We start from the raw sequence: 26196 nt of genomic DNA on the forward strand, positions 1-26196 counted from the left end.
TAGAGACATATTCTAGTTCCAGATTTCTTACCGACCCACTCATCCTCCTCGCTCTTCAAACTGATTTTTAGGGACAGGGACTTCCCTTCCAGGGCCCTAGTTCTGGCACACCAGGGTCAGTGATCATCATGGCTCTGTGCTTCTGGCACTTGTGAAATAAATCTGACGTCAGCACGCCAGGGTGGCGCCTATATAAACGCCCCGCGACGACATATCCAACTACCATGACGACAGCAACAGATGCGGAGTTGACTAACTCCACCTGACGGTGTGCAGGGGTACTGCTTGAAGAAAAATCTCCGGATCCAGACTGACACCTAGTGAAAAATTCTAAGGTAAGGATTCTGCAAATAGAATATGTCTCTACCAGATAAATCGTTACTGAAGGAAAGTAGCTTGTTCAACAATCTCATGTACAGTATCTGCCGATGGAGTTCTGCATTTAGAACTTTCAGAATGTACAGTTGTGGTCTTCCAGGGATATACGTGTTGTTGAGGCACTGGACTAGTGAAGACTTGTTTACAGATGCTAAATCTTCCTCCATTAAGGACTCTTTTTATTGTTGGTTAGCTTTCCTCCAGGTATTAAATGGGACATCCCCTGTTAAAGTGCTGTTTCTTCTAACTTAAGGGATTTTATTGCTTCTGCTGTTTTGTAATAGTCCTATTTTCATGTTGTGTCAGGAGAGAGCTCAGATTTTCAGCACAGGTCTCCCACCTCTAGAATGCCAAGTCCTAATGTGTTGCTATTGCTGCCAGATCTTGCTTGCTTATGTAAGAGACAGTATCTGATGTGAAGGCTACCCTCCACCCTAATCTTCTGAGTAGTTGTGCCTTTTCTTCCTCTTTTGTGTCTCCAGCAAGATTGCATTTCACCCCGGGATGGACTGACACACTGTAAGGGGTTATGGTCGCTCTTTTGCCTTTCTTCTATGTAAAAGTTTGCTAGTTGGCTGGCTAGGCGTTCAGACAGTTGTCGCGTGGGCTCTCATCATCCTAAATGAGACTACTAGATTTCTAGGCAGCAGGATCGATAACGGTGTGGGGGACTGAGTCTGACCCACGTGTAAAGAACTCTGTCACCCTAAATCCGGTTTTTGCTCCGGCTAACTAGCAGTGCCTCATTTCTCCCACGAGGAAGAAATGATTTGGCAGCCGAGCGCATGACATCTTTGGAACTTCTCAGGGAAGTCGTGGTCACTCAGATCCAAACCAACTCTCTTATTTCCAATATGATCTCATATACAAATGACAAAGACAGTATAAGTTTTATATAATGTTTTAATAAAACGACTGTATTTTAGATATTAAGGCGTGAGCCGCAATAACCAGAACAATACAACACAGTAGGATTGAAATAGTCACCAGGAGAGTAAAACATAAGAAGAAAACTATCATATTGTCTAACAGTTTCTACTCTCCCTCTGCTTGTTCTATTTAGAGCACAGCATGTTAAGCTTCTAGCTTGCCTGTCAGGATCACTGTGGAGACATCAGTCCTCATACCTGAGCAAAGACCTGTGATCTTGGTTCAGCATCTGCAACGAGGCAGTCAGCGTCTAGTTGTGGTTCCCTGGTCGGAATCTCCCTCTTGCGTGTATTGGGACAAGGAAGTGATTTTATAACTAACATGTCATCGTGATCACAAAATGTCCCTACGCAGGAATGCCAAGTCTAAACTCCTACCACGTCTATCGGCAATGTACCAGACTGTATCCTTGACTGAAGCACAGAGTAAAATATGTTATGGAGAACTCCAGTGCTGAAGTAGGCAAAACAGTGTGATATGAATAAAAAAAACAACACCGTAGAACTGGCTATTTGAAAAATAACAGTACGAAGCCTAATAAAAAGCATGTAGAGCAAAGTGCACAGAGGCTCTAAGCTGTCAGCAAATGAATAAAATATATTCAGGGCAAAGTGCACAAAGGCCTAAAGCCTGAAGCTAATGTGCAAAGAATACGTAAAACTAACCACACTACACCCTCCCCTTGTCGGTAGCAAGTGGTTCCAATAATATAAAAGGATGCCCCAAATATAAACAATATATAAAATCATATATTTCGACAAGGTGAGAAGACAACAAAGTCATAAATTTAGGAAACATGTGACCATAAAGCCAAATTCAATATTGTGTCAATTTCGTAGGAGAGAAAAAATCCAGTCGTCAGACAGAAGCAACAGAACGCAGGAGTTCCTCCACTTCGAGAAATGTCAATATCGGAAGATCCACGCCACAAAGTACCATGGAGCAGGTGTGGTTCAATGCCCCAAAACCATTCAGGGCGGCACCCCGTGCAGGGCCTATGAAAGAGACAATACCATCTTCCTCCAGGAAGGGAATCTCATAAACCGCCTCACGAAGCAAGCGCACAAGTCTGGGAATGAGCCCTAATTGGGAACATCAACAGATCAGTAGCGACCATCGGAGGGCGCTGCAGTGAGAGACAGAGAGCCAGTGCATGTTCAAACGAGCACCAAAGGCATCGAAACACGGGTTGCACACAATCCAAAACCGGTCTGAATGACAGAGACCAGTCACACTCCAAATGTCCCAGGAGTGTTGCTCCAAAATGCTGCATCATGCGTTCACGACACAGCTGTGCTGACGGGAGCAGCAATACAGGATCTTGTTGTGACGGGACAGCCATTGCGAAAAAATAGCAACAACAGCAGTACTCTAGCCAACAAAGCCCAAGTAATCGGGAAACCCCCAAAAATGCTTCCGAAAATAGAATGTATAGCCGAAGGTATCAAACCGAATATGGAAGAGAAGGTGTGAACAAAACCAACACCAACGGCTTTGAAAAAATGTGGAATACCAGCAGTGCTGGATGCATTAAATATACGTCCCACAAGTTCACCGAAGTGACTTGGAAAGTTAGTATTCAAAAGGGACTGTATCTCCGCCGATGACCTTGCCACCTGAAGTGCGTAGGTCTCGCTAGCAGATGTAAGGGCCACATGCTTTTGAAACAATAAAGCTTTTAGCCGACTCAACTTGTCGAAATCAACCTTGGAAGTAGCAATATGAGGCCAGATGTCCGCTACCTCCCTAATTTGAGTGGGGGGAAACAACACATTCCCGCAGCATGTAACGGCCTTGTTGACAACGACAACGTAAACTATTCCGGCACGCATGCCACAGCAGCTTTCGCTGTTAAGAACAATGTAACTGCCGTTAGAAAGCACCTGGAAAGTGTATTTAATAACCGGGACTGGAACTCCCTTCAGATAACAAGCTAAGCTAGCAATCGAAGCGTTACACGCCCCGTGCAAGGACAGCTGTTTACAAACCATTGAATGGCTGACAGAAGCTTCGCATTCGCTGCCGCTAAGAAAAACCTCCCTCAAACCATTAACACATCTGTATTGAAAGGGAAGCTCCCACACCTCGTGTATGTAACTGTCTCCCAATAGCTCATATCTACCCACTGGAATGTGCTTCAAACAAGAAGTAAATTGCAGAGTGGAGATAGGCAAATTAATAACCCCATGAATCAACCACTCAGCTGACGGAATCTCAGCCACCGTGAAAGGCAGTTTCTCCAATTTCTCAATATTCAACATAACATATGTCGCTTCCTTTTTAGCCATCAGTTGTTGCTGACGAGTCAAATTAAAGGAGATAAAGATCTCTCTGGCACGAACGTGCTGCCATGGAACGCGACCCGCCTTCAAGGTCTGAAGAGTCCAACCCAGCTGCATGATGGACCGCGTCTGACTCTGCCCATGATATAAAGAAGACATGTCCGATTTAATAATGTCAATGGCAGAGGAAACAATGCTGTCAATCATGTAAACACGGTCAGAAAGGGTATGCATGCCATTATCAACAACAGACAAAGGCCCTCATTCTGACCTTGGCGGGCGGCGGAGGCCGCCCGCCAAAGTCCCGCCGTCAGGTTACCGTTCCGCGGTCGAAAGACCGCGGCGGTAATTCTGACTTTCCCGCTGGGCTGGCGGGCGGTCTCCTTCAGACCGCCAGCCAGCCCAGCGGGAAAGAGGCTTCCACGATGAAGCCGGCTCGGAATCGAGCCGGCGGAGTGGAAGCTGTGCGACGGGTGCAGTTGCACCCGTCGCGTATTTCACTGTCTGCGCAGCAGACAGTGAAATACATTTAGGGGACCTCTTACGGGGGCCCCTGCAATGCCCATGCCAGTGGCATGGGCACTGCAGGGGCCCCCAGGGGCCCCGCGACCCCCCCTACCGCCATCCGGATCTCGGCGGTCCGACCGCCGGGATCTGGATGGCGGTAGGGGGGGTCAGAATCCCCGCGGCGGTGCAGCAAGCTGCGCCGCCGCGGAGGATTCAATGGGGCCGCGGTACACTGGCGGGACCCCGCCAGTGGTGCCGGTCCGACCGCGGCTTTACCGCCGCGGTCGGAATCCCCATTGAAGCACCGCCGGCTTGTCGGCGGTGCTCCCGCGGTCCTCCGCCCTGGCGGTCAAAGACCGCCAGGGTCAGAATGAGGGCCAAAGTCTGCATCAGGTTTTCCTGATCAATCTGCCTCAACCGGGCTGCAGCCTCTTGTTGTGAAAGCTTCCAAATCTCATTATAAACTTCGTATAAGAACCGTTTCTTCCGTGGTACTTTGGGACCTGACAAAAAATCTTGTAAGTCAGTATCATTAGACAGTAACGTGAGATGTGACTTAACTGCATCCAGCGTGGATGACTTCAACCATTGCTGACAAAGCTTCCCCACGCTGTATGTAGTTATAATATCAGCATGTTCTGGTGAAATGTAACGAGGGTCTGCCCTACTAGTCCTGAACCCCCCTGAAGAGGTGAAAAAACATTGATGACACTTATTAGTGTCTACAGGCCATAATAACCACCCGCCCGGATGTATCAATGAAGTGTTAAGCGTACCATTCTGGACCCAATGTGTAAATTCACTAAAAGTAGCATTCACATAGTGCTGCCAGTTTTTTAATTTTGAAGGGACAGGTATACTAGGCAAATTCAACTCCCTAATTGTCGCCAAGCCCAAACAGCTAGTCTGTTGTACTGTGTCATCGAGGAAAATCATCTGCACAGGGATAATACATGCTCTAAACAACGTGTCCCTGCCTTGCATCTGCCAATTTTTCGTACCCCAAACACTTTTCAAGTCAACAGTCTTAAACCAGTATTCATACCCCTCGACAGAAAGTTTAGATACAAACAAATATGAATACAGTAATTTAGTATCGGTCAATAACATTTGCTTATTAGAATACGGTATAATTTTAAAATAGTAAGACTTAGCATTTCGTTGATCATGCCCAGAAAAATATGCAAATTTATCATAATACGTTTTTGAACTCCCTTGTGGAGGAGTCGAGCAATGTTCCCATTGCACATAATTAAATATGGACTTAGGGCTACTAGCTTTATGAATAAAGTGGTGTCCATAATAGTTGTAGCAAAACATGTCACCAAGATTATCTCTAAATTGGTAAGCATCTTCATCATCATAGACAGTATAATATTGCAAATCCGTTAGCATAGAATCCACTGTCTTCACATCCCAATCATCAGAAACAATGCCAGGTATAACAATATCATTCATTGATAACTTGAGGACATACGGTATTTGAATCAATTCAGTGGGACCATATATATCAAACAATACTTTATCCCACACAAACCCATCCGGAATTGGTATTGCAGAAATGTTTACAGTGGACAAGTCTCTTCGAACCATATGAGATGAAAAATGCGGTTTTAACACAGTCTCCACGTGCTCAATGTCAGATCGATCAGGAAGAAAATGACCATGTATTATCAGAAAAAAAGTAACCACAAATCCCAACCATAATAAAAGAGTCATCACGGCCAAAAACAGCCACAAATTATTCCAAGGAAAAACAAAATATGTGCGTTTAAGCCAACCCAGCATCCGTCGTGGACCGTGGACAGAAGACATCGAGGACAAGGAGCCGGACACATCATTATCAGCGTCGTTGAAGCAGCCAGAGGCAGTTCTAGCAAAAGGTGCAACTGTGAACAAAGAAGCAGATGGAGGCTCTCGCCTTGGCACGCTATAAACCACATGTTCAGAAACATCTGTAGAACGTACAGCAATTTGATCAAAAGATTCCATATTAATCGTCGTCGGTGGAACAATCGCAAGATCATCATCCACCCTCCCCAAGCTCGGAGAGGAAACAGTGTCGGTGAAAATCACCTGCAGCAGGACTTCTTCCCCAGTAGTGAGAGGGATTCCGGATCTACTGGGTGTCCCTCTTGGTCTGCTGTGCAGAATCGGCCACATGTTGTAACTTGACATTATCAATGGAAACAAAACGATTTCCTTTGGCCCCTCGCAGTGGCGGTAAAATCACAGTTCTCGTGCCGCTTACCCCCAACACAGGGACAGGTGCTCGATAAGAAGGACCAAATTCTTTTTTTACTGCGACCTTTTCACGCACTAGATCCCCAATTCTGGGTATCCAACCAGTAGGCGTTACTGGCTCATCCTTAATTCCTGAGGAGGCAGCACTGGCAGAAGAGTTATCTTCACGGAATTGTTGTAAATCCTGCAAAACAGTGACACAATCATTTATTTCAAAGGGCGTATCTGCTGCCTCCAAACCAGGACCATCTAGATCAGGAACATACATTTGTGTTCCAAACAGGCACTCATATGAAGTACGACCCCCCAGTGACCTTCTAGGCAAGTTATTAAGTGCTCTCTGTACTCCATACAGGTGGGCTAGCCAACCACGACCCGTACCTATAACCCAGGCCGTTAAGGATTGCTTTAAATCACGATTTAAACGCTCCACGACAGAATTTCCCTCGGGATGAAATGGAGACGAGAATTGGAGTTGGACCCCCAACGAAGCCATGGTGTCCCTGAATGCCTTAGAGGCAAAAGCAGGGCCCTGGTCCGAATGAAAAGGCGCAACTGCAAATGTATCGACAAAGATGCGCAAATCTTTAATAACAGTTTGAGCGTCAGCCGAGCGTTGTGGCCATACCCACACAAATCTGGAGCACGAATCTACAGCAACCAATATATATTTGTATGCACTATCTGGTGTCAGCGGACCACAATGATCCAAGTACACACACTGTAATGGTTTATTTGAAATCAGAAGGGGCGTCTGCTGCGGGCGTCTAGCCGACGACGCTTTAATTTGTTGACAAACGTCACAACAAAGGACATATTGCTTTGTCTCTTTATAGAGACCAGGCCACCAGTAACGAGCCTGTAAAAGTGAAATCGTGGCAGCCACACCAGCATGTGCAGATGCCACCCCCTCATGTGCTGCAGAGATTAATCGAGGTCTCTCAATTTTATTGGGTAGTTCACGTACACCAATGCCTGGAATTGTAACAGTAGCATTCAGCGCACTATTCAAGCAGTAACTATATTTAGAAGGAAATCCTTTAGGAAAGGGCGTGCCATCAGCCGTAACCTTTATGGCAGCCGAAATTTCTGTGTCTGGTTTGGAACTCGAACGAGTCACTGCGGCCACAGTGGCGACAGCCACTGCCGATTTCGCGGCTTCATCAGCCAAAGTATTCCCAGCAACGTGTATTCCAACGCGCTGGTGTCCAAGTGTATGCACAACATGGACGCTAGGAAGCGTTTCCTTCAGATCCGCAACCTTACCCCACAACATTTTATGTTTAATGGTGTTGCCTTTAGAATCTCTGAACCCATTCATCTTCCAATAGTGTAGATATTCATTGAAAGACTGTACACAGTAGTAGGAGTCACAGACCAGCAAGGTCAAAACCGCCGGATCCGCGTGCTCCAACGCTAACAATAGAGCTTTGAGCTCAGCCAGCTGTGCTGTGCAATCTCCCATGGTTTTAGTATAAGTATGTCGGGGGCAGAACACTTCCCCCTCCATAGTGCCGCTCACCACCGCACATGCAGCAGAATACTGTTGTTTAGTCCCAACTGCTGGTTGCGCAGAGCCATCGGTATACATGACCACCTGATATTGGTCAATAGGCAACGTACCAGCAGGAACAGGGTACTCCATCTCATATTGAAGAAATTCTTGAGTCTGCAGTTTAGGGTCAAATATGTAATCTACATCAGTGGCTGTCAAAGACGTAGCCCATTGTATCCATCGCGGGTGTAAAGCTTTCGAATTAGGAACACTCGCTTTCGTAACTGCCTCTAAGGCCGGAATCGGGGAAACGACAATGATGCGTTGGCCCTGGGCAAGCGGTCTTTCTTTAATAACAGCTATCTGTACTGCAGTGAGTATTTTCTCAGTCTGTGCAAAGCGTTGTTCTGCAGCAGAATACAAGCGAGACTTGTATGCAATCGGGGCTGTCTCCCCCTCATTAAAGGTGACATACGTAAATCCAACAGCCCCAGGTATCACGCTGATGACTAAATGTGTCTTATTGTCCCGTGTGTGTAAGTGTTTAACTGCTAAGAGATCAGATTGTAACTCTCGTATGTGTGTATGATCAATCGTCCAAAATCTACTCGAAAAATTCGGGCGAATCAACTCGTATAAGGGTTTTATATGCGTTGCATAATCAGGAATGTAAGTTCTGCCAAAATTCAGAAACCCCAACAATGACTGGAGCTTCCGAACCGTATTAGGAGGCTGCAATAAAGCACATTTCTCCAAAAAATGTGGCGCTAAGCTCTTGCCCTCACTCGACAACTCATATCCCAGGAAAATGACGCTGAGGAAGGCAATCTTTGATTTCTTAAAATTAAACTTATAGCCAATATCAGCAAACCCCACAACAATGCGCGATACACGCCTTAGATGTTGCAGAATCTCATCGTCTGTCATATATATGTCATCAACATATGATAACGCTTCAGGGTCGAACTCGTGCAGCATTTCAGTTACACGAGCCGAAAACAGTCCTGGGCTATTCTTATACCCCTGAGGCAAACGCCAAAAAATTTTCTGAGAGCCAAATGCACTGAAACTGGTATAGTCCCGACTTTCGGGCGCTATATTCTGGCAGAAAAATCCATTCGAGATATCTAACGTTGTTTTGTATTTTTTACGCACTATATTATTCATAAGCGCTGCGCTATGTGAATTCTGTATTGCATATGTGCGTGTATGACTATTCAAATGTCTGTAATCCACCACTATCCTATATGAATGGTCCGGTTTAGCAACCGGAAATAAGGGATTATTCATCGGCGAGACACAGGGCTCAATTACACCCTGGTACTCCAATTGTGTAAGAATTTTCCTAACCGATGCCCTTGCCTCAAACTTGATAGGATACTGCGGTTGTGGCTGAGGTTCGCCCTTTATCGGAATTACATGATAAGGTGATTGTCTATCCCACCCCACGTTACTTCTATACGGGGCGGGAGCCTGTGCCAGAGCCCATGATTTACTATAGGACTCCGCTAGTTCTCTCGGAACAAGTGGTGAGAAGGAAGGTGTAATAACCTCCTCCCCAACCGGACAGTCGCGAACAAAGTCAGGTGGCCAATCCTGTTCGGCCAGCAGAACATCATATGATTTTACCACATGGTCCCAAAAAATGGCGTGTACAATACGGTCAATGTCCCCTTCCAATCGCAGAGTCACTTGATATACTCTATCAGGATCAGAGACTCGCATATCCGCCGTTTCGACTTGTATGAAGTCATCAGTTGCTTTCACCTCCAGATGCTCTAGAAGACTCCGGCGAATTATTGTGACCTCTGCCGTGCTGTCTAACAGTGCTAACGTCCATGTCTTGTTCGTCAAGAGAACTCTCTTCTTGAGCGGCATGTCTAACTGAGACTGCTGCCACTTTCTTCTTTTTAAATTGCTGTTTTTGTTGCAGCGGTTTCTCTTCTTGTTTAATAGAAACCTCCGCCGAGCGTTGTGAATCCTGTCTCGGTTTCACGTACTCCGTCCTTCGCTCTGACCGCCCACCTCTCTCACTTCTCTTTTCCGAGGAGTCCTGAAAGGAACAAAATTGGCATGTATCAGTATATTGATATCTATCAGGCGTCTTCAAAGTATCCCTATTCCTGAGATTATACTTATTCTGTGGGGTCTCCGGTTGCGGAGACTGCCCACCATCTTTTTTAGGTGTTTGCTATTTCTTTTCCCAGCGCTTTTTTAAACCCTTAGGTTGTTGCTGTTTAGCATTATCTTTATTGTTTTTACCCTGTAACTGGGGTTTTTGTGGTCTAGCCCCTAGGCTATCTCGACCAATACTAGAATATGTTTCCGCTATTATTCTCGGAAGTTCCCGCTCCTGATTAAGCAGCGGAACATCCCGAAGACGCATTCGCACTGCTAGTGCTACTGCCTCTCCTTTAAGATTACTCAAAATAATAGAAGAAACTGTGGCAAAATTGCCCAGCAACTGCATGCCCAAATCTAAGGCAGGGGCAGCCCCATATACATCTTGAATTTGTTTAAGCACGTCCGGTAAATTAGCTAATGTCGGTGTACCGTGTGCCGTAGTGTAGAGCGCGGCAAACACCGTGCCCCAGGTATTACAAAGGTCCACCAGAGGAACCATCCCATACGGCAAACACATCGTCAAAATTCTATGTTTATCCTGAGGTCCTGTATGGGGAAATACTGCTTCCAGCGTATTAATTTTTTGCGCCAGCCAAAATGGAGTCTCCTCCCGTTTAGCCGGTACCTTACCCATAACTGAGTGTACAGTGGCCGGATTAATACCCGGAACCACTGCCTGTGGGTGCGCCGGAGCAGCACGCGCTGCATTTGTATTTAGTGTCTGCATGACAAACTGAACTAATCGTCTATATGTAGCTGTTAAGTCTGTATATAAACGACGAACTTCAACCACTGCCAATTGAGCAACCGCAGGATGAGGTGTATATGTAGCCAATAAAGGCCAGGTAGGACCATCATTACTCAGCGGACCTAACCTAACTTGTGCTACTGTGTGTGGGAGGGCACCATCAAGCCAATTATGGTGTTCTTGATAAGATAGAGGTATCTCTAAGTAAGCGTAAGCCCTGTATTGTCCAGGGACATTCGCAACAGTGTATTCGTGAAAAGTATTTGTACCCCCATCCACTGCTGGAAATCCGACCCAAGAATAAAAAAGTTCCGTTCTATAGGCTGCATGGGCGTCCACCACAAAAGTGACTGGACCCCCCTGGACCGTCAGTCCATGTGCCAACAGATGTCCTGTGAGCGATTGACGCATATTGATTGCTATATTCACTACATTAGGATTCGCCATTTGTAAAAAATAGCTCTAGGTCAGAGAAGGCACACCAATATTGGGGTTTTCCTTTTAAAGTTCAAGCTTGAACAACCAACCACTAAGCAATAGGAAGCACGTATCCCGTGGCGGCGGAAACCCTCAGCCCCATGGACGTCTCCGCATACGGAACCGAGGAGTCAAAATATATATGAGACCAAGACCAAACGTTGGCGGCGCCATGTCGCGTGGGCTCTCATTATCCTAAATGAGACTACTGGATTTCTAGGCAGCATGATCGATAACGGTGTGGGGGACTGAGTCTGACCCACGTGTAAAGAACTCTGTCACCCTAAATCCGGTTTTTGCTCCGGCTAACTAGCAGTGCCTCATTTCTCCCACGAGGAAGAAATGATTTGGCAGCCGAGCGCATGACATCTTTGGAACTTCTCAGGGAAGTCGTGGTCACTCAGATCCAAACCAACTCTCTTATTTCCAATATGATCTCATATACAAATGACAAAGACAGTGTAAGTTTTATATAATGTTTTAATAAAACGACTGTATTTTAGATATTAAGGCGTGAGCCGCAATAACCAGAACAATACAACACAGTAGGATTGAAATAGTCACCAGGAGAGTCAAACATAAGAAGAAAGCTATCATATTGTCTAACAGTTTCTACTCTCCCTCTGCTTGTTCTATTTAGAGCACAGCATGTTAAGCTTCTAGCTTGCCTGTCAGGATCACTGTGGAGACATCAGCCCTCATACCTGAGCAAAGACCTGTGATCTTGGTTCAGCATCTGCAACGAGGCAGTCAGTGTCTAGTTGTGGTTCCCTGGTCGGAATCTCCCTCTTGCGTTTATTGGGACAAGGAAGTGATTTTATAACTAACATGTCATCGTGATCACAAAATGTCCCTACGCAGGAATGCCAAGTCTAAACTCCTACCACGTCTATCGGCAATGTACCAGACTGTATCCTTGACTGAAGCACAGAGTAAAATATGTTATGGAGAACTCCAGTGCTGAAGTAGGCAAAACAGTGTGATATGAATAAAAAAAACAACACCGTAGAACTGGCTATTTGAAAAATAACAGTACGAAGCCTAATAAAAAGCATGTAGAGCAAAGTGCACAGAGGCTCTAAGCTGTCAGCAAATGAATAAAATATATTCAGGGCAAAGTGCACAAAGGCCTAAAGCCTGAAGCTAATGCGCAAAGAATACGTAAAACTAACCACACTACAGAGTAAAACATAGCCAATTGTTGATTGGCCTTTACAGGTTGGGGGAAGCAGCCAGTCTTTCTCTTTTAACTCAGCCACTCACTGAGCCGATGCCAGTCTAAAAGTTGACAATTTCTGAAGTGTACCCCGCTCTTGCGATTGATACTGTGTGGTGTAGCCTCCCCAGGCCACGGATGTTGAAGTCTCCTGCGATTATGGGTTTATGGTCAGGATAGTCCAAGATTAGTGACTCCAGGCTTGCCAAGCAGTTCTTGGACTAGCATCAACTTGGCTTTCTTTGAAAAATTAAGGTAGCAATTCACCAAGATTAGGTTGGTGGCTTTATGATTAAATTTGAGGCCTATGATGGAAATAGCGTGGGCAGCAGTGGGAGCAAAGTTCAGTGGAACAGCACTTAGATTGGTTGAATGCTTTATGAAAGTTGAAAGCCCTCCTCACGAGCGATGGAAAATACTTAGCCGGGTTGCAGGTTCAAAGATTTCGTAACACCCTGGCAAGATAGTGTGCCAAAGTGCCCAGGTCTCCTGAAAAGGAGAGTCATTGAATCCTGACATACAAAGTCAGGGAAAACAAACTTGGAACGACATGGATGGCATTGTACAAACGGAAACACTAGATATCTGCCTTAAATCAGTCACAAAATCTTGACAAATTACAATGACTTTGCATTCCAACATATCAATCCATCAGAATTAGAAGATCCTATTACCCCAGAGGTAGTAGGCAGCACAGTAAATGATTTGGCAAACATTAAGGCCCCAAGCTCTGACGATTTGCTGGTGCCCTTTCTACAAGGCATACAGAGAATTACTGATACTAAAACTGTCTTAGGGTTTCTGTCCTGCGCACAGTTAACCAAATATATGTTAGAATCCATGGCTACCTTCTTGCCTAATCCTGAGAGGGAATCTTCAAATTGCACCTTTTATCGACAGAGACTGGTAGTCAGCCTTATCAACATAGTAGACAGGGGAGTAATAGATTCACCTTTCCCTTACTAGACATTTTTGATAGGGTGGACTAGCACTATTTAACCAAACTCTTAGCAGAAGCAAGTCTTATGCCAAACCTGCCCTTGTTTATACTAGTCACCTGTATGTTCTCCACAGCCAAAATCACGGTGAATGGCAAGCTTTCTTCACCCTTCCCCTTCAACGGGCAAGGCAGGGATTCCCATTATCATAACTGGTGCTCTCCCGTATGATGGAGCCTTTTTGATTCACAGAAATCTGTAATCCAGATGTTGCTGTTATTAAGGTTGATAAAGAGACATACAGATTGGTTCTGTTTTGCAGATGACTTGATCTGCTTCTTGACAGAATCTGAAAAATGAAAGCCCTACAAGCAATAATAGAAAGCTGCCAAGTTTTGTGCAGTTTTTAGTTTCCGGACTCACCTGGGCTGAGGCTACCTCTCCAGTAAGGAACAGTCCCATCAAGAGCGCTGAGCCTCTTAATGCACTAGGTTTTACAGCGTTGTCGTGAAAAGTACCATTCTGCTAATTCAGAGCCCTAAGCGATATATCTTCTTTGTTGAGAATCATTATGATTCCTTGAATGGTGGGTGCTACTTTTACTACTTTTCCCGATGAAGTAGTCCTTTTAAGTCATCCATACCATAGGACGAAATGTCAACAAATTTTGATTTTTGGATTGTGCTGTTTAGAGACTGGCCAAGGGGCATTAAAAGTAATTAGAATCTAGCTCTAATTAAAAGCCCAGATGCAGCCAAAACTCCTAATTTTGTTTCTTGGTAATTCGCAGTGGGCATTGGTGTACATAGGTTTTACATAGCATGTTGCTTGTTTTTTCTTGTGCTTGGAGTACCTTGATTATTGATGATGTGTGTACTTACTGTGCTTTCGTGGGGATTATCTGAAGCCACTGTTCTGCAGATATTATCACAAAGTACAGCGATTACTTAAAATATTCTTCATGGTGATGTGTAATATTCTCATTGTTTTGTGTACGAGTAATTATTAGAGGTATATTGACTGACCCCATTAAAATTATAAAAAGTATCTATGAATGATCTTGGAGGAACCATTGTTGATATTTAGCTGAACTCGAGGCCCAATAAAATACCTGGGTATCAGCCTCCTAAATGTTTTAGAAATCTATGCTCATTCAGTATAAACTCCCTCCACCTTATAGCACACCTCGAAATTGATGAACATGTTATATAAGTATTTATATCTCGGTTTGTTGTATTTGGTACTCACTTTACCTTGTGATTCCCCAAGGAGGTGCTATTTAAAAAAAAAAAAACACATCTGAAATAGCAAACCTCCGAGGGCCACATTGTACAAGAGACTAACAGAAGGTGGGCTAAGCTTCCCTAACTTAAAACACCATATGCACACTGCCCAGATACACCCACCACTAGATTGGCATCATTTCTCATACACTGAGTCTTTGGTAGTTCTAGAACAAGCCTGCTTGACAGTCCCCCACAACACATATTGTGGTTACCACCCAAATCTTGGTTCTCGCCAAGAAAACCTCAGCACTCTGTCCTTTTGCATCACTGTAATTGGGTAACTAGAAAATAAGACACAACCACATTCCCCTCTGCCATGACACCAAGCACAAACAATGCAGATTCCAGACCTAGAACAGAAGATCTGGGGTTTTGGAAAATGAAATTTTAGGGTACCTAACCCTATTGGGTTAACTGTACTCAAATGGGGGACATTGGACAGGGTGACAGGCCTCCAGTCCTTTGATCTTTCATGGACAGAGGAATTTTGACTGAACTAGTTACTGCATTGGGTAAATGTGACAAATATAAATGAAGCGGGATGCTGTGAGGAAACACAACCAGGACAGCATTTCATGCAACCACAAGAAATGTATCTCCCAACTATCTACAATTTGTGGCAACATACTGCCTCACACTCGGCATAGCTACACAGTGCGATGAAGACTTACATATTGAATTGTTAGAAGAAACGTGGCACACATTCGTATAAGAACAAAATCATCCCTCTGTTCACAGTACAAAACTAAAGCCTATAAGGTGCTCACTAGATGGTATTTAACCTGTGTCAGATTAAATGTTTAATAGTTTAGATCTTTGCAGGTAGGGCTGTGGCAAGCAATGCTCATATTTGACCTGTGGTGGACCTGCATATAATTAGTGTTTCTAGAAAATAGTTTTTCCCATATTAAAGTAATTTATAATGTCACATTACCATTCAGATTTATTTGTATAATTAATTAAAATCTTTGTGAAAAGTTATTAAGTACAAAATTGAATGTGAAACATTACCTTAAAATATAGGCACCCATAGAATCAAAATTATTTAAAGTTAATCATTAACATAAATATTTTAAGATTTCCGCTGTCCATGTGCTACCCCATTCACTCAAAATGGGACGTCTTTTCTACACATTAAAAAATGGGCAAGCATTTGAAATTGCCAAAGTATGTTGGATCCTTTCTAATGAATGTATATAGTTTCGCCTACAATGTATGCAATTGAAAGCAGATAATAAGTCGTGCCGATTGAAGTTGAAGTAGAGTCACAGTTGCCAATCCATGAGCGGGTTTATTACACTTAGACGTGTATGACTTAGCAAATTGATGAGGTTCGTAAAGTACCACATTCCCCAGGGAACGGTCTGCATCCAGGGCTGCAGGCGTACTCAGCTCGGTGGCAAGACTCTCATACGAGCAAACTCAGGGAGCACTTCGTCAAGTGGAAAATACATTTAAATTCTTACTCTCAGCTTCCACTATGTTAGACCAATAACAGCCTCGTTTACCAGTAAATTATAAACATTAGTGACCTTTATAACAAAGTGTGATGCTGTCACAGTTTATGATCCCGTTGTGGCAGAAACTGATTAAAGATAAGATTGTATGAGATAAATGTGCGTCACTGGTAGTCAAACAAACGGTTTAAACAAATGTTTGCGGTGATGCCTCTGGTCTTTGTGGACCTGATAGTATGAATAGTGTAACTTGGATTTAATTTCCGTTTGGTGCCATTATTTTTTATGTATACATTGACTAACAGTGTATCTGCTGTTGCCTCCATTGTTTTTATGTAGCACATGAAAACAGCTCCTCTATTGTGTTTTATTTCTAATTTGTTCTCTCTTAGCATACATGACGATGACAGGATTCGGATAGAGAGATTGGACGGCCTCCATTTTGAATATAGCCATGCGTTTCAGCTGATAACTGAATTTTATGCAAAAGGAGGAGACAATGTCACAGGTACAAACGGCACAGAATATCTGTTTGCTTCTGGATTGTTGTACTTTTTTAAGTTTGTTGGATTACTAACTCTGTAGTTTAAATTTGTGCTGAATTCAGATTTCGAAGAAGTACTCTGGTACCCAGGACCTGACTTTGGTACACTCATAGGCCATGACATTCTGTCATAATGCATAGTACCGCTCCAGAATCATATATGAAATAACAGCGCAAGTGCAATATGTTATTTTTCAATCTCCATTGTTTTCGAAATAGGTAGGGTTCTGTAAACTTTACATTTTAGAAAACGTTTCGGATCTAAAACTAAAACTATACAGATATCATTAAGATTAGATTTACCTATAGCATTACTAGTTTATTTATTGTATGTACAATTTTAGGTTCAAATATTATTTTATTCGCCAGAACCATAACATAGCATGGTGTAAGCAGATACATGAGTGTATATATGCTTCAAGAATACAAGAACGACATCCCCTTTTCTAGTCCATGATACATCCTAAACAACACACAACAGAGATGTGACCTCCGTCATTCTCATCCAGAGCACCTCAGGGAACAAGCTGGGGGAGGGATGTGTGAGATCAGTCATCAGAAGTCAATACCTCGTTAGAATCAACATCAAAAAGGAAAACAGAATCACAAAAAAATATATAATTCAGCACTCCTCATAAACAGGGACTCGGAATCCCTCGACATCCAGGGTCGAAGACCAGTGTTACTACGAAAAAGAGATGGTGACAAAGGGAGGCTGAATAAGTAGGTAAGATTGGTTCCCATTGATCGTGGATTTCATAGGAAACTGCCTTTATTTACAATGCGGAAATTACCACGCTGTGCCTTTACCACACATTTTTACCGCCCACATTTTTATCACGCACATGCCTTTACCACACATGAGAAGAAGTTTATTTAAGGTAAGTACATATATTTATTTAAAAAAAAAAAAAAAAATATATATATATATATATATATATATATATATATATATATATATATATATACATACATTCACTTACAAAAAAAAAAAAAGTTACAGATACGTTATAGTTAGGTTGACATTTTACTCACACAATACCATAGAAATTCAGCAGCTATAGTTATACTTATACTTATGTTAAGAAACTATAACTCGTGGCCTACTTAACGGCATGAAATATAGTTCCTTCAGATAATTATAAGTATAACTGCTGAATTTCTATGGTTTTGTGTGGGTAAACCGTCAACCTAACTATAGCATCCTTGTAACCATGCATGGGGGGGGATGGACGCATGTACCCAACCCCATGCCGCGCACACTCTTTGGCTATGCTTGGCAGGGATGTGGTGTGTTTTTTCCCCCCCCATTGGGCTTTGGATCCGCGGATCCATTGTGGATTTACACAGGGGGTCATGCTGTGAGCCGTGCTGGATCTCCGGATCGGCCAAAAAACTATTGGGCAATTTTTTGTCCAAAAGGGCTCCCTCTGAGACTGCTCCATGTGTCCTATTGGGTCAGGATGCCTAAATCCTGACCCCTTATGTGTGTTTTTATTTGTGTTTTCGCCTTGGGTTTGGGGGGGAGTGGGCATCCAAGAAACAAAATGGTAGCCATAACTTTCCTTAAAGTTGCAACCAGCCAATCAGGGCCTTGCTTTTCGTCCAGATCCGCAGGTACACGCAGATCCGGGAAGGATCCGCGTCCCTAGATATCCTATATTTTAGACAAAGGTGGGTAAGGGTATTGGACGCTAAGAGTATTTTTAGGGTTTGGGGTGGGTGAAGGTATTGGGTAGCAAGGGTTTTTTAAGGCTTGGGGTGGGGAGGGTATTGGGTGATAAGGGTAATTAAAAATCAGATTTGGATGTCTTCCCCAAAATATTATGTCTCATTTATTTACCATATATATATATATATATATAGGTTTTTTTATTTTATTTTACGATGGACACATGGTGGATCCACGACAGTCGTAAAATGTAAAAAAAAAAAAAAAAAACAATGAACTGCCTAGTCCCAGGGGCTTATGTATATAAAATGGGGGGGGGGGGGCTGCTCTACTGACTCCCTCCAGCTGCCCCGGGGACTGCCACCTCCCCAGGGCTTATTAGTGGTATACTGGGGGGCTGTGCCCCCTCCTCCCCCCAAATGCCCTGGGGACCACCCCTCCCAGGGCTTAGTTCCGATCGACAGGCCCCCTCCGCTGCCCCAGGTATGTCCAGCCCCCCAGAGCGTTCACGTAATATAATGCGGGGGTCTGTGGCCCACTTGCGTCCCGGGGACCACCACCCCCCAGGGCAACACTGTATTTGGAGCGGGGTTGCAACCCTTCTCTCTCCCCACCCCCCTCCCCCACCGGGGACCACCACCGACAGGTTAAATCTTTAAAAAACAGAAAGGCCCTGCTATGCCCTCGTTGAAGGGGGGGCCATGTGGCCCTCTTCTCTTGGAGCCACTGATGGGCCTGGGGACCGCCACCCCTCTGGGCCAGCTCCTGCCATGTCCCGGGGTGCCCAAGCTGCAAGCCACAGCAAACACTTTGGATTTTGACACCGGGACCTGTAAAGCAGGTCCCCCTTTCAAAACGAGAAGCTTTTATCTCTGTCCTCTGCAAGCATCCAGGGCACAGATGTGAAATGCTTCAGCAAGCACGTAGCTGCTGGCAAAGCAGCTCTGTGCTTACTGAAGCAATGGCACTGCCAGGGAAGACTTAAGGCTTCCCCCGCAGTGCCAGGTAGGGGCCTTAAGGGCTTTTTATTTAAAAAATATATATATTTTTTTTTATTTAAAAAAAAAAAATATTATTAAATAAATTGGGACCGCGTGGAGACCTTGAGTGCTTCCTCGCAGTCCCAGAAAGCCCACAAAGGGCTAAAAAGAAACAAAAAAAACATAGCTTAGTGTGAAGGTTGCAGACCTTCACACTGAGCTGGAGTAATTTCCCTCTTTCTTTGTTGTTTTTTTCTTTTTTTAAGGAAAAAATTATTATAGTTTATTTAAAATAATAAATAATTTTTTTTATTTTAAATCAAACACAAATATCTTATTCTAAGTACATCAGATATTAAAGCCTAAAATAACTCTTTCCCCTCTCACTTTTTCTCTTTCAATCAGTTTGTCACACTCAGATACTCACGCACCTACTCAGACACACTGACACCCTCATGCACCCACTCACAGACCCGTGCACACACTGACACACCCACTAAAACACTGATGTACACACACTCACACCCAAACAATCTGACAGCCACTCTCACCCCCCATATACACCCTCTCACACTTATTCCCACACCCAGAAAAGTAGCAGCCAACTCCCGCCATACACAGCCAAAGGGCTGTGCACAGCGTGGGTTTGGGTTGTTAGTTGGTGTTGGCTGCAGGGTCTGGCTTCAGGCCAGGCCTTGCGGGCATCCTTCCCTGTGCACGGTGCAAGGTTGGGTGCTTATATGGGGTTGGCCTCTCCGGCCAGGTCCGGTGGCCAACCATGCGTGTTGGTGGTTGGATTAACGTATAGTAATTAAAATTACTACACATTAAAAAAAACATGCAAATTCACTGAAAAAAACAAAGGTTACAGGGACGTTATAGTTAGGAAATAGAAATTTAAAAAACATAGAAATTCACTTAAGAAAAGCAAAGGTTACAGGGATGCTATAGTTAGGCTCACATTTTAAACGTACGAAACCATAGAAATTCACCATAACTATAACTCATGCCATCTTTCATAACATCATTTATTTATAATATCAATGTAATATTTGCAGTAACATTTTTGACGAAAAAACTGTGCATGGTGAGGGCGCGAATTATAGTTACCTTAGGGCTTGAGTTATTGGTACTTGAGGTAACTGTAAGTATAACTAGTGAATTTCTGTGGTTTTGTACGTTTTAAATGTGGGCCTAACTATAATGCCCTGTAACCTTAGGTTTTTTAAGTGAATATATATATATATAAACACTTAACTAATAATACTTACCTTAAATAGACTTTCCATGTGTGACAAAGGCAATTGTGGTAAAAGATTGTGTGGTTAAAAATGCGTGGTAAAGGCATTCTTGTTTTTGGGCCTCATTGTAATATCACTGCTGACAGGAATTATCAGGGAGCATCAAATTGGTAAGCTCCCACACAAAACTTTCCTCTGGTACCCGCAGAGTGATATCTTAGGCTTAGAGAGCTCAACTTACTTCTTCTCTTGTGATGTGTTGCCTTGGGCAAGTCAGGAAAGATATGGATCCTATGATCCTTCCGGAGGAACCCTTTGCTTCCTGAAGCCACTTTGGTAAGTTCCCTTCTCTGTCTAACTGAACCCAAGTTCACAGTAATGGTACTCTTTCCATTTCAAAACTCTATGGTCTCTAGTGTGGATCCTAATAGTCTTCTAAATTTGATTTGATATTGTGGAAGGAGAATGGGTTTGATCCCAAAGATGTTAGAGTTGGAAAAACTCTACTAAAAGAGATTTAGGCCCTCATTATGACATTGGCGGTAAGTGCCACTTACCGCCATGCTGACTGCCGCCAGCTTACCGCGGCGGTATACCGCTATGCGTATTATGACCCACACATAGAAATCCACTACTATACAGACACACACACACACACGTCCGCCACTCCAAAGGTCAGTGATAAAATGGCAGTACCAAAACCCACACTGTTATGCCAACAGAAATACGCCCACAGCATTATGACCCACGAATCACTGTGGCGGATATTCAACCGCTGTAAACCATTGGCGGTACATACGCCCCGCTCAAAATGCACACACACTAACAAAACACAACCACATTGGACAATTCAAACTACACACACCTGACACACATACACACTCCACACCACTATAAAACGCACACACATTACCCACAACCCCTTACAACTCAAGAAAATTGACAACTGAGGGAGACACGCCAGAGGCACCCACAGAATCAGAGCCACAGAACACCATCGCCCTTACACCATCCACGCACCTCACAGCACACTACCCACCACATCACCCCACACACACCCCTCACACTACATCCAGGGCACCACAAAGACACCCCAGGGTCTCTGAGGAGGAGCTAAGGGTCATGGTGGAGGAAATCATGCGGGTAGAGCCACAGCTATTAGGATCACAGGTGCAGCAGATGTCCATTGCTAGGAAGATGGAGCTATTGCGGAGAGTCGTGGACAGGGTCAACGCCGTGGGACAGCACCCCAGAACAAGGGATGACATCAGGAAGAGGTGGAACAACCTACGGGGGAAGGTGAGTTCCGAGGTTGCAAGACACCAGATAGCTGTACAGATGACTGGCGGTGGACCCTCGCCTCCTCCCCCACAACTAACAACATGGGAGGAGAAAGTCTTGGCGATCATGCATCCTGAGGGCCTGGTAGGAGGACTGGACTGTGGTAAGTCAAATCTTTACTACTCCTCCCCACCCACCTCCATGCCATCACAAACTCCTACCCCTACCCTCACTTCCATCACTCCACCACCTTACATATACCCCACCATCACAACCCAATACCAATGCCTGCATGCAACACCAATGCATGGACCCCCGTCAGAAACCTGCATGGACCCCCATCACCACAGCATGCACACTAGTGACAATCACTTAGCCAAACAAATCACAACTCGCATAAGCCAAAGCTGCCTTGGTAATCACAACCATGGAGGGGAACATACCCATGCACAAGATGTCACACACAGAAACAATAACACTGCATTTACATCCCCACAGGACCCCCACACAATGTCACCGGAGAGGAGGTGCCAGCAACATCCAGTCCACCCCCCAGAAGAGGTCAACAGTGATGACAGCAGCTCTGCACGCCTGGATCAGGATGACCAACCTGGCCCATCAGGGACCCCAGGCACAGTCCCAAACCACCACAGAGCCTCCCCCTCAGGAAACACCACCACAGCACCCACCCAGCAGGCCCATACCTCTGTCCCCAGGACACGTCAATCAGCAGTGTGTCCACCACTACAGGGACCCTATGCAACCCCACAAACACAGGACGATCAATGACCTGGGGTCAGTGGCAGTGGGCACACGGTTCAGGGGACAGAAGCACTGGACAACAGGGAACCTGGGAGGACTGCTGTGCGAAAGGGGGAGGACAGGCCAAGGGAACCGATTCTTCACGAGGCACTCACCAACATCCTGGTAGCATACCACCATTCCCATGAGACCATGGGCCAGATACTGGCCAAGTTGCAGGAGACCCAGCGGCTGCAGGAGGGACAGTACCTGGGGATCAGGGAGGACCTGAGGGACATCCACACCACCCTGGTCACCATTGTAGGGGTGCTGGCAGACATGGTCAACACCATGAGGGAGGCAGTGGCACACCAACGGGCCCCTGACACTAGCCACACCGATGAACAGCCCTCCACCTCTGCTAACGCTACTGGGCAGGAGGCCCCGCCACAGGAACAACAAGCCACCAGCACCCCTCCCCCTGCAGAAGGAGAACCACAACGCCAAAGGTCCCTGCGATCCAGAAAGAAGCCAGAGAACATTGCCAAGACCCCCGCCAGGAAATAAGACTCTCCTGATTGTCACCCTTGTTTCCCACTATGTCACCCTGTTCACCGTGAACTGCTATTGCCCCACTCCCTATGCCCCCTCGGACAATGCATCTGTGATACCAATAGACTGGACTCTATCCGGGACATTCCTCCATCAACCCAGCCCATTGCAACACCCCCTACACGTATTATCACAGACATAAACACCCTAGGAACTAATACAAGTATAGAGTCTGTCAATTGATTGAAAAATGTATTAGTCAAATGTTCAGTTAAATATACATAGGTATGACCTGTAGTGGGCAGCAGTAAACACACCTGGAGCCAGAGTGGGGCACAGATACCTGAAAATAGAGATGCCAAAGGGTACAGTAAGTGGTCATATATTTTGGAAAATCAGGCTGCCATGTACAATGTCCAACACAAAACTGCAATGGAAGGTGAAGTTACAGTGTCTTACCTGTGTGTCACTGGAAGTACTGTTGAATTATAGTAGTTCTGTTGTCCACATCCTCTTCCTCTGCCTCCTCTTCGTCACTGTCCAGAGGCTTCACCGCTGTCACACGACCATCTCCAGCCTCATCCTCCTGCAGAAAAGGCACCTTGTGTCTCAAGGCCAGGTTGTGCAACATGCAACGATGATCTGGCAGACCTTCTTGGGTGAGTAGCACAGGGATCCGCCTGTCAGATGGAGGCACCGGAATATGGCCTTCAGGAGTCCAAAGGTGCATTCACTGATCCTCCTTGTTCGCCCATGTGCCTCATTGTAACGTTCCTCTGCCCTTGTCCTGGCATTCCTCACTGGGGTCAGTAGCCATGAGAGGTTGGGGTAACCAGAGTCACCTGTAAATATCAAGGGGATACCTGTTAGCCAGGCACTCACCCTTAGGGCTAACCCCACACCCATATACCAACAGACACTGGATGGGGACCATGGGCTCACCTATTAGCCACACCCTGTGCCTCTGGAGTTGAGACATCACATATGGGATGCTGCAATTCCTCAAGATAAAGGCATCATGCACAGAGCCAGGATACTTTGCATTGACATGGGAGATGTACTGGTCCGCCAAGCACACTATCTGCACATTCAGAGAGTGAAAGCTCTTTCGATTTCTGAACACCTGTTCATTTCTCCAGGGGTAGGGGGGTGGGACAAATCAATATGTGTACCATCGATAGCACCAATGGTGTTGGGAATATGTCCCATTGCATAGAAGTCAGTCTTCACTATGGCCAAATCCTCCACCTGGGGAAATACGATGTAGCTGCGCATGTGTTTCAGCAGGGCAGATAACACTCTGGCCAACACGTTGAAGAACATTGGCTGAGCCATCCCTGATGCCATGGCCACTGTTGTTTGGAGGGAACCACTTGCCAGGAAATGGATCACTGACAGGACCTGCACTAGAGGGGGGATACCTGTGGGGTGGCGCATAGCTGAAATCAGGTCTTGCTCCAATTGGGCACACAACTCTTGGATTGTGGCCCTATCAAGTCTGTAGGTTAGGATAATGTGCCTGTCCTCCATTGTTGCCAGGTCCACCAGGGGTCTGTACTCGGGGGTATGTCTCCGTCTCCTATTCATCCTCAGCGCTTGACTCTAGGGTGAAAAACTGTGAGCAGTATATTCAAACATATACTCAGATTAATATGTCTTGCATTTTTTTTTACAGAAACTTAATGTGAACGTGTAGGTCCGTAGATGTGCCTATGTCTGCTGTGACGCAGTTGGGTGCCATGGCCTGTGACCCCCTGAAATGGCGGCCGCCTGACCTGTGAGGAGGGACAAGTGGAAATGAGGTAATTCCGCTGACATTGTGCGCCGTTGCTGGAGGCGGTTGGCGACCGCCGTGCAACACATCATTGGGGCCTAAGGGTTCCCAGGAGCCAATGGTGATTTATGCCGGCGGTGACGGTTGGCACCACCGCAGACGTGACCGCCATTTTCCATCTGTTCACTCACTTGCTACCTGACCTTCAACAGGAGAGGACCTACACTGCAAGTGCTGCTGTGACCTGTGTCTGGAAGCAACCATGGCTCGAGTGTGTGGGGAAAGGGCCCCTGCCTTCACTTCCGAGGAGTTGGAGAGACTAGTGGATGGGGTCCTACCCAAGTACCCTTTACTTTATGGTCCTCCAGACAAACAGGTGAGTACACTGTGAGCACGATGCATGGGGCATGAATGTATGGAGTGCTGTGTGTGTAAGCCTCGTGGTGGGAGTGAGGGGGGAGCTGAGGGGTCCTGGGCAGAGTGCTGCATGTTTGTTGGGCAATGTCTGTGCATAAGGGGATCGGAGGGATATGGTGGGCCATGAGTATAACAGTCCAGACGGGACGATTCATAACTTTTCTTATGTATCGTTTTCTGCAGGTCAGCGCCCATCAGAAAAAGGGTATTTGGCGTGCCATCGCCAAGGAGGTGCGGACCCTGGGGGTCTTTGACAGGCAGAGCACCCACTGTTGCTAACTGTGGGAAGACCTTCGCTGCTGGGCAAGGAAGACAGCGGATGCCCAGCTGGGGTTGGCCTCCCAACTAGGAATGGGTGCCCATCATACCCTGACCCCCCTGATGTTCCGCATTCTGGTGGTGGCCTATCCAGAGTTGGATGGGCGCTTGAAGGCATCACAGCAGCCATAAGGGGGTGAGTACAGATTCAGATTCATGAAGTTGCACTCGTTAAGTTATTACCTGGGTGGGGGATGTGGGTCTGTGGGGCCCCTAGGCCAGGGCGAACATGGCAGGGTAGGTTCCATGATGGGCAAGCTCAGATGCACTCCAACCCCAATAATGCAAGTGGGCATCTACTACTGGGCAGGGTCCTGTGGGTTTCAGGTGTGCAGCTAATGGTGTTAGGCATTGTACCCCATGGCCTGGTGACTAACATTGTAACTGGTAGTGCATGGCCTAGTACATATAGCTGTTCCCTGTGAGTTGTGTACGCCAACGGTAGTGTTGTTTCTGGCATTGACCAAGTGTATCCTCTGTCTCCCCCCCCCGCCCCCCCACCCCTTTTTGTTTTGTCACCCTGTCCTTGTGTACATTAGCATCATCTGGCGGAGGAGCAGAGGCACCGGCGATGGAGGAAGCTGCATCCCACAT

The 26196-nt window shown here is 45.6% G+C and overlaps 1 protein-coding gene across 3 annotated transcripts in view; it reads left to right on the forward strand.

The window, feature by feature from the left end:
* Nucleotides 1–26196, forward strand: part of MSH3 (mutS homolog 3) — a 1766808-nt gene that overhangs the window by 593750 nt on the left and 1146862 nt on the right. For all 3 annotated transcript variants that reach the window (XM_069224514.1, XM_069224522.1, XM_069224532.1), the window contains exon 9: nt 16475–16590. In XM_069224514.1, the coding sequence (XP_069080615.1) occupies nt 16475–16590 (116 nt within the window). The remainder of the gene's footprint in view (nt 1–16474; nt 16591–26196) is intronic.

Source organism: Pleurodeles waltl, chromosome 1_1, assembly GCF_031143425.1.
Source record: "Pleurodeles waltl isolate 20211129_DDA chromosome 1_1, aPleWal1.hap1.20221129, whole genome shotgun sequence".
In the NCBI taxonomy this organism is placed as follows: Eukaryota; Metazoa; Chordata; class Amphibia; order Caudata; family Salamandridae; genus Pleurodeles; species Pleurodeles waltl.